The sequence below is a fragment of the Alexandromys fortis genome, unplaced genomic scaffold (genome assembly GCF_014885135.2).
Source record: "Alexandromys fortis isolate MF-2015 unplaced genomic scaffold, M_Fortis_MF-2015_v1.1 scaffold_240, whole genome shotgun sequence".
NCBI lineage: Eukaryota > Metazoa > Chordata > Mammalia > Rodentia > Cricetidae > Alexandromys > Alexandromys fortis.
Genome location: NW_026068133.1, coordinates 554,024 through 565,979, shown reverse-complemented (window position 1 = coordinate 565,979; position 11,956 = coordinate 554,024). Strand labels below are relative to the sequence as shown.

General features: G+C 39.7%; 1 protein-coding gene across 1 annotated transcript in view; it reads right to left on the bottom strand.

Annotated features, from left to right (window-relative positions):
* Positions 1 to 829: 829 nt before the first annotated feature.
* LOC126491014 (cytochrome P450 2B1-like) overlaps positions 830 to 11,956 on the bottom strand; it is a 37,168-nt gene continuing 26,041 nt past the window's right edge. The window contains exon 9 of the mRNA XM_050126393.1: positions 830 to 1,198. Coding sequence (XP_049982350.1) covers positions 1,017 to 1,198 — 182 coding nt within the window. The 3' untranslated portion in view covers positions 830 to 1,016. The remainder of the gene's footprint in view (positions 1,199 to 11,956) is intronic.

The following is an 11,956-nucleotide window of genomic DNA, read 5'->3' as shown; positions in this document are numbered from 1 at the left end:
GACAGTCAGCAATGATTGGGCTGTTTTGTAGTTTTGACTCTATCCTAAATGAATGGGCAGTTCAGCTATGTGGCTTGTGAATTTTAGATTGCTTTTCTGGGGTAGTTAATCTTAAAAACAACCATTAACAAGATATCTTGTCTAATCTAAAGTTATTTTGAAGCTTTGTTTCAACTACTAATGCACACCAAAGCCTGTGATAGATTTCTCAGCATTAAGATTCAAGGAATTTGGGACAGCTGGCTCATTGCTTTTCTTTACTTGAGCTGTGATCTGCAGGAGCCCCTTAGGGGGAGCTCATAGGCACTGACTGTGTATTACTTCCTTGTGCTCATTTTTATTTACCAAAACTCTGTATAATCTAACATTATATCAATTAGACAGCACAGTTAGGGAGGAATCATCTTCTTGATAATCCACAGGTAAAATTGCCCAGTAGATCAGGTTGATTTCATGAGAGAAACACACTGTGTTACAGGCAGGGGGTTTTCCTCACATCTACTCACACCAGGGAAAACCAGATACCAGGGGAAAGATGGTAGCAGCAAACATGTAAAAGCAAAGTGGAATCAAAAGATATTGCAGAGTCTGTGTTCTCATAGTCTTGCATAAAATAAGAATAACCTGTCATAGAGATTTATTTCCTCCTGGTGATCTGACACTTTGAACTTCAATTTCCACCTGCTCCTCCTCTGACATGACCTCCGGCATTCATTAGATTGTTTCACTGAGCACCAGAAGTCTCTACATGGAAACTGTGGTTGCTGGGCACAATAGGGGAACTGACTCAGCATGAGATGTGGCCTCCAGAAGTCTCTCGGTTCACACGTCAAGAAAAACAGTGATTTATTTCTCCAGTGTCATTCTCAGGGAAGAAAAACACACCTCAAAGCTTTGTAAAAGCTGCAGTAAGGTTGAAGAATATGAGTAGTGACCTACAGCCTGGTTGGCAGCAGGTCTCACAGAGGAAGCAAGAAGGGGCCATTCTTAACAGAACTGGAGACACCACAGCCCAGTCAGCGGGCCAAGAACTGGATCTGGTATGTTGGGGCCACATTGGTCAAGCCACTCTCCTTGGGCCTGAGATCAATGTCCTTAGGAGCCACAGGACTGGACACAGAGAAGTTCTGGAGGATGGTGGTGAAGAAAAGGAACAATTCGTTGCGGGCAATGCCTTCGCCAAGACAAATGCGCTTTCCTGTGGACACAGAGAATGAGCCATGTGAGCCCCGGGTGAGTACACAAACTTCAGACTGTCCCTTCCCTAAACCCAGACAACTCTGTCCATTGAATGGAGAAGAATGAGTTTGACCCTCAAATTACAATTCAAGTGAGAATGGTAAGAGTTTTACAAAACCTTAAACAGTTGGTGGAAGGGCTAGTGGTACTTCTTATCATGGAAGGCAGCCTGCATCAATCCTGAAGTCATGCATTCACTCCCTGGACCCACATGTTGCAAGGAGAGAACAAACTCCCACAGTCTGTCCTCTGTCATAAACATATACACACCCTCCATAGTGCAATGTATATGCATGCAAACATATATGCAATAATTCAATCATAAAATGCAAGACAAATAGTTGGTGGATGTCACATGGTAATTTTTAGGTTTTATTATTAGAGTCCTCCGTTTCAGAATTGTAAGAACACAATAGAGTAGGAACAAATTGTATGTGTAAACATATATAATGTAAAATCTTTAATGTTCCCTTCTTTCTCATGTGGGGTGATTGGTCCCCATCTCCTTGGCTGCCCCTAGGGTGAAGGTGTTGTTTACAAAGATTCTTAGATCAACCACTGGATGATATTAAGGGTCCTATATGAGCCAGGCATGGAGGCACATGCCTGTAAGTGCAGCACTTGGGAGATCACGGCAGGAAGATGATGGAATACATTGCAAGAGCTCTCTGTCTGTCTCCTGTCTCTGTCCCCTCTGTCTCTCATTCGCACCCCTCTCTCTCTGCCCCCATTTGTCTTCATCTTGAGATCAATGACTAGTCAGGACTACTGAGAGTAATTTGACTTTTTGACTCCCTAACAGGAACTGCAGGATAATTTCTATTGTTCAAGGTCACACACAGCAGAAAGTACATATCGAGATTTAAATACAATTTTCCATTCAATAGAGAATGGGCAGAAGCACATGATGAGGGCTCCAAGTTTTCATGGGTATAATTAATTAATCCTTGTTGGTTTGTCTACTCGGGCATGGAGCAGCACAGAGCAAGGGAGCCTGAAATTCCAGGTAGTGGCTCCACTTGCCCTGTACCTTAGTGTTTCTTACTCTGCAACTGGCTGCCTCAGGTCTTCAGGTGGAGGATGGATTCCCAGCAACCCCTGTGCCCTCCAACTGTTGGGAAATCAGGCCTGTGTAGGACTATGTAGGGAAAGCACCTTACCTACTTAGGCCCCACCTTTCCAGAATTTAGGTGGCATGAGCTTAGAAATACATGGAGAGGTCTCTGAGATGGTTTTCCTAGTTCTGGTATTCTGACTAGGTTTTTCTGGAGCAGCTTCTAATGGCTTATCTCACTATCAATACAAAGTCCCCATACATGGCGCTGGTCCTTTGGGACATCATTTATGTCTCTTTGGCTCTAACAGTCTCTCTCTCTCTCTAGTTTTTTTTTTCTTTCTTCCAATGTCAGCCTACCTGAACCCGTGTCTGTACCTATCACTCCTATGTGTCTTTTGATCCATTCCATCCATTTGTGTTTTTCTAAACTCCCTAGATAGCATCTCAGTCCCTCCCGTTTTTCTGCCCAAGGACACCTTGTCATGTCTTCCTTCTGTGTCTTCCCTCTGCTTCTTGGTCTCTTTCTAGTTGTGCCTTTCTCCCTTCCCGTCTCTCTCCCCTTCCTCTCTTCCTGACTTACATCATCACATATGGTTCCTCACCCTTCTTCTTCTCTCTCATGTCCACGCTCTGATTCCTACCACACATCTCCTCCTATTGTAGATTCCTTGTGTCTCTGTGCATCTCTGTTTAAGGACCTCTACCATCTTCAGCCTTCCCTACCCACACTCCCCATCTCTTTGGATTTCCCTAATCTTCCCCAGTAGGCACCCCTTACTAAGCCAAAGGCCACTCTGACCAGGGAAGCAGATAGACTGACAGAGAATCCACACATTTCCTTCTGAATCTCCAGATCCACCCCCACTGCCCCCATCTCGCCTCCAGCTCTGCAGCAGAATGCCTGGTGTGCTCTCCCTTGCCTCCCTGACCCCATCCCCAGTGAATCACAAAGATCTTCTCCTCCAATCCTCCTTCCCCCAACTCATCCCATTATCCCAGCCTCCATCACCAGCAGGAATTCCCTTGGACACACCAGCTGGGTAGGACAGGGAAACAGGTCCACAGAAAGCTTCCTATGGCAACACACAGCCATCATGCTCACCTAAAACCCAGAAACCAAACACCCACCCAACAAAGACAAACCCAGAAATCGACACCTAGACTTAAAATCACCCCAAAACCAGATTCCTTGATGTCAGCATAAAAACGCAATCAGCAACAGCCAGGACAATGTGAATCCATGTGAGACCAGCAGCCCTGCCCCAGTTCACCCTGAGCATGCCACATAGCTGCAGCCCAAGGAAAGACCTTAACACTGCCTTCTTGGTGGTGGTAGAGGGCCTTAAAGAGGAATTTAATAAATCCCTTAAAGAAATCCAGGAAAACACAAACAGTGTTTAAGACCTGAAAATGGAAATAGAATCAAGAAAGAAAACCCAAATGGGTGAATTCTGGAAACAAAAATTTGATGAGTTAGAAGAGACACTACACAGGCTGCTTCACCAGCAAGGTGGAGGAAAGATTCCCAGGCCCTGAAAATATGATAGAAGAAATGGATATATCAGCTAGAGAAAATGTTAAGTTTGAAAAAACTCATGATAGAAAAAAAAAATCCTAGAAATCTGGAATACTGTGAAATTCCTAAAATAATTAAAATAATTAATTAAAAATAATAGGACTAGAAGAAGTAAAAGAACCCCAGCTCAAAGAACCAGAAAATATTTTCAGCAAAATCATAAAGAAAATTTTCCTAACCTGAAGGAGATGTCTATAAGGTAGAAGAATCTTATGGAACACCAAATAGATTGGACCAGAAAAGGAAGACCCACTAACACATTAATGTACAGAACAGGCAAAGATTTTTAAACGTTTCAAAGCAAAAAGACCAAGCAACATATAAAGGCAAACCTATTAAAATTACACCTGGCTTCTAAATGGAGACTCTAAAAGCCAGAAGGGCATACATAGAAGTGCTGCAGATTTTAAAAAAAAGATATCAGCCCAGAGTACAATAAACAGTAAACCTTTTGATCACCATAGATAGAAAAAATTTAAATAATATTTATCTAAAAATTTAGCCCTAAAGAAGTTGCTCAAAGGAAGCTCCAATCTGAAAATATTACCTGCATATAAGAAAGCACAAGGAATAAAATCCAAACCACCAAAATCAAAACTAGAAAAACACAAACACATACTACCACTGCCACCAATAACAACAACAGCAATAGCAACAACAAAATAACAGGAATCACCAATCATAGGTCATTGATATCTCTCAACATCAATGGTCTCAATTTTCCAATCGAAAAAAATCACCAGCAGAATAGATGCAAAAAGTGGATCCATCCTTCTGAGCATCCAAGAAAACACCTTAACCTCAGGTTAAGGGGCTAAAAAAGACATTCCAAGCAAATGGACCTGAGAAGCAGACCGACCGCTATGGCTATTTTAATACCCAACAAATTTGATTTAAATCTAATCAGAAGACACAGGGAAACACACTATATACTTACTCATCAGAGGAAAAATCCACCAAGAGCACATTTAAATTCTTAACATCTGTGCCCTAAACACAAGAACACCCAAGTTTGCAAAAGAAAACTACTACAGCTTAAATCACATATTGACCCTCAAACACTGACAGTGGGAGACTTCAACACTCCACACTCATCAATAGACAGGTCATCCAGACAAAAACTAAACAGAGAAATGCTGGAGCTAACTGATGTTATAAAAGGGCCACACAATTAGGAAGGGTGAGGACCACTGCTCTAAAACAAAATGAAGTCACACCCAAAAGGAGCAGATGGCTAGAAATAACCAAACTCCGGGTTGAAATGGATAAAATAGAAGTAAAAAGAGCAATACAAAGAATCAAGGAAACAAAGAATTGGTTCTTAGAGAAAATCAACAAGGTTGACAAACCCTTCTTCAAATTAAAAGGTGGACAGAGACTATCTGAATTAACAAAATCAGAAGCAAAGGGTGAGACATAAGAGACACCGAGGAAAGCAGAGATTTTAAAGGACAAACTTAAAAAAAACTTGTATTCCACAAAACTGGAAAATCTAAGTGAAATGAGTATTTTCTTGATAGGTCCTACTTACCAAAGTGAAATCAAGATCAAATAAGTAATTTAAACAGACCTATAATCCCTAGAGAAATAGAAACAGTCACTGAAAGTATCCCAATGTCCCCCACTCCTAAAAAAGAAAGAAAGAAAGAAAGAAAGAAAGAAAGAAAGAAAGAAAGCAAGCAAGCAAGCCCAGGGACAGAATTTTCAACACTGAATTCTATCAGACTTTTAAACAAGAGTTTCTATCAATACTCCTCAAATTATTCCACAAAATAGAAACAGAAGTAATATTGTCCATTTCATTTTATGAGGCCACAGTTACCCTGATACCCAAACCACAAAGTAAGAGAATCACAAACTAATTTTCCTATGAAGGCAAAAATACTCTATAAAATACTTGCAAATCATATCCAAGAACACATCAAAAAATCATCCTCCATGATCAAAGGTTTCATTCCAGAGATCCAGTATGGTTCATTATATATGAACCATTATATGAAACATTAATAAATATAAACAAACTGAAAGAAAACCCATGTGCTCATCTCATTAGATGCAGAAAAGACTTTGACAATAACCAATGCCTCTTCATGATAAATGTACTGGAAAGTACAGAGACACAAGGGACATACCTACACATAACAAAGACAGTTTACAGCATGCCTACAGCCCACATCAACTTAAATAGAGAGGAACTCAAAGTAATTCCACTAAAATTCAGAACAAGACAATGTTGTCTAAAATCTCCACATCTATTCAGTAGAATACTTGAAGTCTTAACTAAAGTAATAATACAACTGAAGGAGACCAAGGGCATACAAATTGAAAAGGAAGAAGAAAAAGTAAAAGTATACTTATTATCAGATGATATGATTGTTTGTGTGTGTGTGTGTGTTTGTGTGTGTGTGTGTGTGTGACCCAAAACTTTCCACTGGGTAATTCCTATAGCTGATAAACACTTTCAGCAAAATAGCTGGACACAAAATTAACTCACAAAGATCAGTAGCCCTGCTACAGAAAAATGGACTGAGAAAGAACCCAGTGAAACAACAACACCTTTGACAATAACTTCATATAATATAAATATCCCAGGATTTGGGCTACCAGGCATCCCTGTTTGGGTGCTGAGGAGTTCCATCTGGACTGGTGAGTGTGTGCTATCCAGGGGCGGCCTGTCCCGGAAGAGAGCACAGACCCCCTCCCCCAGCTCCTGCTGCAGGGCTGTCTTTCTTTCAAAGACCCAGCCCCTCCCCCCAAAGCATGCCCTGTTGTCTGCAAGGTCCTTTGCTCAGGAACAGTATCCCCTCTCCTACACTAAGGCTACCCACCCAGAGTGGTGAGTGCCTGCCTACTGGGCAGGCCTCAAGGTCCCCCGCAAGGGAGCACAGGCTCCTTCAGATTGTGCTGCAGAGTCTCCTGTGTTCTACTTGACCCCGCCCTGCCCCCACGTTCGCCCTTTTGTCCGTGGGTCAATGGACTACCAGGTGTCCCTGTTTCTGTGCTGAGGAGTTCTATCTGGACAGAACAGTTCCTGCTTCTACACTGAGGAGATCCACCCAGAGAGTCAGTCACAGCAAAGACTGGACCAAGACACCAGGCCACTCCTGGCTCCATTTGAAGGATGAGATGGGCAGGCACCAATGCAAGAATTCCTCCAACAACCTGAAAGGCAACATGACATAACCAGAATCCAGGGATCCCGAAACAAGAAGAATTGAACACCCTACTCTAGAAGAAATAGAAGAAATTGACTTTAAACTGAACTATATGAAAATAATACAGGACCTTAAACAGGAGGTGAAAAGCTGCCATAAAGAAATAGATGACAAACAAAAAGGTAGAGGAAATGAATAAATCTCTCAAAGATACCCAAGAAAACCAAGAGAAACAAGAAAAAGCAATCAAACAGGTAAGGGAAACGGTTCAAGACTTGAAGAATGAAATGGAAGTAATGAAGAAAACACAAACCGAGGGAAGGATGGAGATAGAAAATCTGGGTAAATGAACAGGAACTACAGAGACAAGTATTACCAACAGAATACAAGAGATAGAAGAAAGAATGTCAGACACTGAAGATACCATAGAGAAAATAAACACACTGATCAAAGAAAACAGCAAAACCAACAAATTCTCATCACAAAACATTCAGGAAATATGGGACACAATAAAAAGACCAAACCTAAGAATAATTGGAGTAGAAGAAGGAGAAGAGGTGCAACTCAACGGCCCAGAAAATATATTTAATAAAATTATAGAAGAAAACTTTCCCAACCTAAAGAAAGATGTACCTATGAAGGTTCAAGAAGCATACAGAACACCGAATAGGCTGGATCAAAAAAAAAAAAAAAACCCCTCGCCATATAATAATCAAAACACAAAACATACAGAATAAAGAAAGAATATTAAGAGCCGCAAAGGAAAAAGGCCAAGTTACTTACAAAGGTAAACCTATCAGACTTACACCTGACTTCTCTATGGAAACCATGAAAGCCAGAAGGTCCTGGATAGATGTACTGCAAAAACTAAGAGACCATGGATGCAAGCCCAGACTACTATACCCAGCCAAGCTTTCATTCACCATAAATGGAGAAAACAAAATTTTCCAGGATAAAAACAAATTTAAACAATACGTAGCCACAAACCCAGCCTTACAGAAAGTAATAGAAGGAAAATCTCTAACCAAGGAGTCCAACAATGACCACAATAACTCAGACATCTAGAGACCCGTCACCAGCGCAACTCAAAGAAGGGACGCACACGAACTCTACTACTAAAGAAGTGACCGGAGTTAACATCCCCTGGTCATTAATATCACTTAATGTCAATGGGCTCAACTCACCTATAAAAAGGCACAGGCTAAGAGATTGGATACGAAATCAGGATCCAACATTCTGCTGTTTACAAGAAACACACCTCAAACACAGAGACAGGCACCTACTCAGAGTAAAGGGCTGGGAAAAGGCTTATCAAGCAAATGGACCTAAGAAACAAGCAGGTGTGGCCATACTAATTTCTAACAATGTTGACTTTAAACTAAAATCAATCAGAAGAGATGGAGAGGGACATTTTATACTCATAACAGGAACAGTTCATCAGGATGAAATCTCAATCCTAAATATCTATGCCCCTAATATAAAAGCACCCACATATGTAAAAGAAATGTTACTAAAACTCAAGGCAGCCATCAAACCACACACACTAATAGTAGGAGACTTCAACACTCCTCTCTCACCAATGGACAGGTCAATCAGACCGAAACCTAAGAGAAAAATAAGAGGATTAATGGAGATAATGAATCAAATGGACTTAACATACATCTATAGAACATTCCACCCAAAGAGGAAAGAATATACCTTCTTCTCTGCAGCTCATGAAACCTTCTCGAAAATTGACCACATACTCGGTCACAAAGCAAACTTCCATAATTACAAAAAAAAAATTAGTAGCAACCTGTGTCTAATCAGATCACCATGTATTAAAGTTAGAATTCAACAAAATTCTACACCCAGAAAGCCTACAAACTCATGGAAACTGAACAGTCAACTACTGAACCACACCTGGATCAAAGAAGAAATAAAGAAAGAAATTAAAGTCTTTCTTGAATTCAATGAAAATAAAGAAACAACATACTCAAACATATGGGACATTATGAAAGCAGTGCTAAGAGGAAAGTTCATAGCACTAAGTGCCCACTTAAAGAAAACGGAGAAAGCACATATTGGAGACTTAACAGCCCACCTGAAAGCTCTAGAAAAAAAAAGCAGACTCACCTAGGAGGAGTAGAAGTCAGGAAATGATCAAACAGAGGGCTAAAATCAACAAAATAGAAACACAGAAAACAATTCAAAGAATCAATGAAACAAAAAGCTGGTTCATGGAAAAAAATCAACAAGTTTGATAAACCCCTATCCAAACTAATAAAACAGTGGAGAGAGAATACACAAATTAATAAGATCAGAAAGGAAAAGGGGATATAACCACAGAAACAGAGGAAATTCAGAGAATCATTAGATCTTACTACAAAAGCCTGTATGCCACAAAATTGGAAAATGTAAAAGAAATGGACACTTTTTTAGATAAGTACCATATACCAAAGTTAAACCAAGACTAGGTGAATAATCTAAATAGACCTGTTAGTCGCTAAGAATTAGAAGTTGTTATCAAAAAAAAATCTCTCTACCAAAAAAAAAGCCAAGGTCAAAACAGTTTCAATGCAGAATTCTACCAGAACTTCAAAGAAGACCTAATACCTATACTCCTTAATGCATTTCACAATATATAAATAGAAACGTCATTGCCAAATTCCTTTTATGAAGCTACAGTTACCCTGAAACCAAAACCACACAAAGACTCAACCAAGAAAGAGAATTACAGGTCAGTCTCACTCATGAACATCGATGCAAAAATCCTCAATAAAATACTGGCAAACCGAATCTAAGAACACATGAGAAAAATTATCCATTATGAACAAGTAGGTTCAACATATGGAAATCTATCAATGTAATCCATCATATAAATAAAGTGAAAGAAAAAAAACATATGATCATTTCATTAGATGCTGAAAGAGCATTTGACAAAATTCAACATCCCTTTATGATAAAGGTCTTGGAGAGATTAGGGATACAAGGGTCATACTTAAATATAATAAAACCTATTTATAGCAAGCCGACAGCTAACATCAAATTGAATGAAGAGAAACTCAAAGCTATCCCACTAAAATTAGGAACAAGAAAAGGTTGTCCATTCTCTCCATACCTCTTCAATATAGTGCTTGAAGTTCTAGCAATAGCAATAAGACAACATAAGGGGATCAAGGGGATTTGAATTGGAAAGGAAGAAGTTAAACTTTTGTTATTTGCAGATGATATGATAGTGTACATAAGCGACCCCAAAAACTCCACCAAAGAACTCCTACAGCTGATAAAAACATTTAGTAGCATGGCAGGATACAAGATCAACTTCAAAAAATCAGTTGCCTTCCTATACACTAAGGATAAGGAAGCAGAGAGGGAAATCAGGAAGCATCACCTTTCACAATAGCCACAAATAGCATAAAATATCTTGGGGGGTAACTTTAACCAAGGAAGTGAAGGATCTATTTGACAAGAACTTTAAGTCTTTGAAGAAAATAATTGAAGAGGATACCAGAAAATGGAAGTATCTCCCTTGCTCTTGGATCAACATAGTAAAAATGGCAATTCTACCAAGGGCAATTTATAGATTCAATGCGATCCCCATCAAGGTCCCATCAAAATTTTACACAGATCTTGAGAAGACAATAATCAATTTTATATAGAAAAACAAAAAACCCAGGATAGCCAAAACAAGCTTATACAATAAAGGAACTTCTGGAGGCATTACCATCCCTGACTTCAAACTCTATTACAGAGCTATTTGGTATTGAACAAAGCTTGGTATTGGCATAAAAACAGAGAAGTCGATTAATGGAATTGAATAGAAGACCCAGATTTTAACCCTCAATCCTATGAACATCTGATTTTCGATAAAGGAGATAAAAGTTTATAATTGATGAAAAAGCATCTTCAACAAATGGTGCTGGCAGAACAGGATTTCAACCTGTAGAAAAATAAACACAGATCCATACTATTACCATGCAAAAAACTCAAGTCCAAATGGATCAAAGACCTCAATATCAATCTGAACACACTGAACCTGATAAAAGAGAAAGTGGAAAGTAATCTACAACATATGGGCACAGGAGACCACTTCCTACGTATAACCCCAGCAGCACAGACATTAAGTGTAACATTGAATAAATGGGACCTTCTGAAACTGAGAAGCTTCTGTAAAGCAAAGGATACTGTCACTAAGACAAAAAGGCAACCCACTGACTGGGAGAAGATCTTCACCAACCCTGCAACTGACAAAGGTCTGATCTCCAAACTATATAAACAACCCAAGACACTAGACTTTAAAATGCTAATTGGCCCAATTAAAAAATGGGGCACTGAGCTGAACAGAGATCTCTCAACAGAAGAAGTTCAAATGGCCAAAGGACACTTAAGGTCATGCTCAGCCTCCTTAGCGATCAGGGAAATGCAAATTGAAACAACTTTGAGATACTATCTTACACCTGTCAGAATGGCTAAAATCAAAAACACCAATGATAGCCTTTGCTGGAGAGGGTGTGGAGCAAGGGGTACACTCATCCATTGCTGGTGGGAATGCAAACTTGTGCAACCCCTTTGGAAAGCAGTGTGGCGATTTCTCAGGAAATTCGGGATCAACCAACTCCAAGACCCAGTAATACCACTCTTGGGAATATACCCAAGAGATGCCCTATCATATGACAAAAGCATTTGTTTAACTATGTTCATAGCAGCATTATTTGTAATAGCCAGAACCTGGAAACAACCTAGAGGCCCTTCAATGGAAGAATGGATGAAGAAAGTGTGGAATATATACATATTAGAGTACTACTCAGCGGTAAAAAACAATGACTTTGTGAATTTTGCATGCAAATGGATGGAAATAGAAAACACTATCCTGAGCGAGGTAACCCAGACCCAAAAAGATGAACATGGGATGTATTCACTCATAATTGGTTTCTAGCCATAAATAAA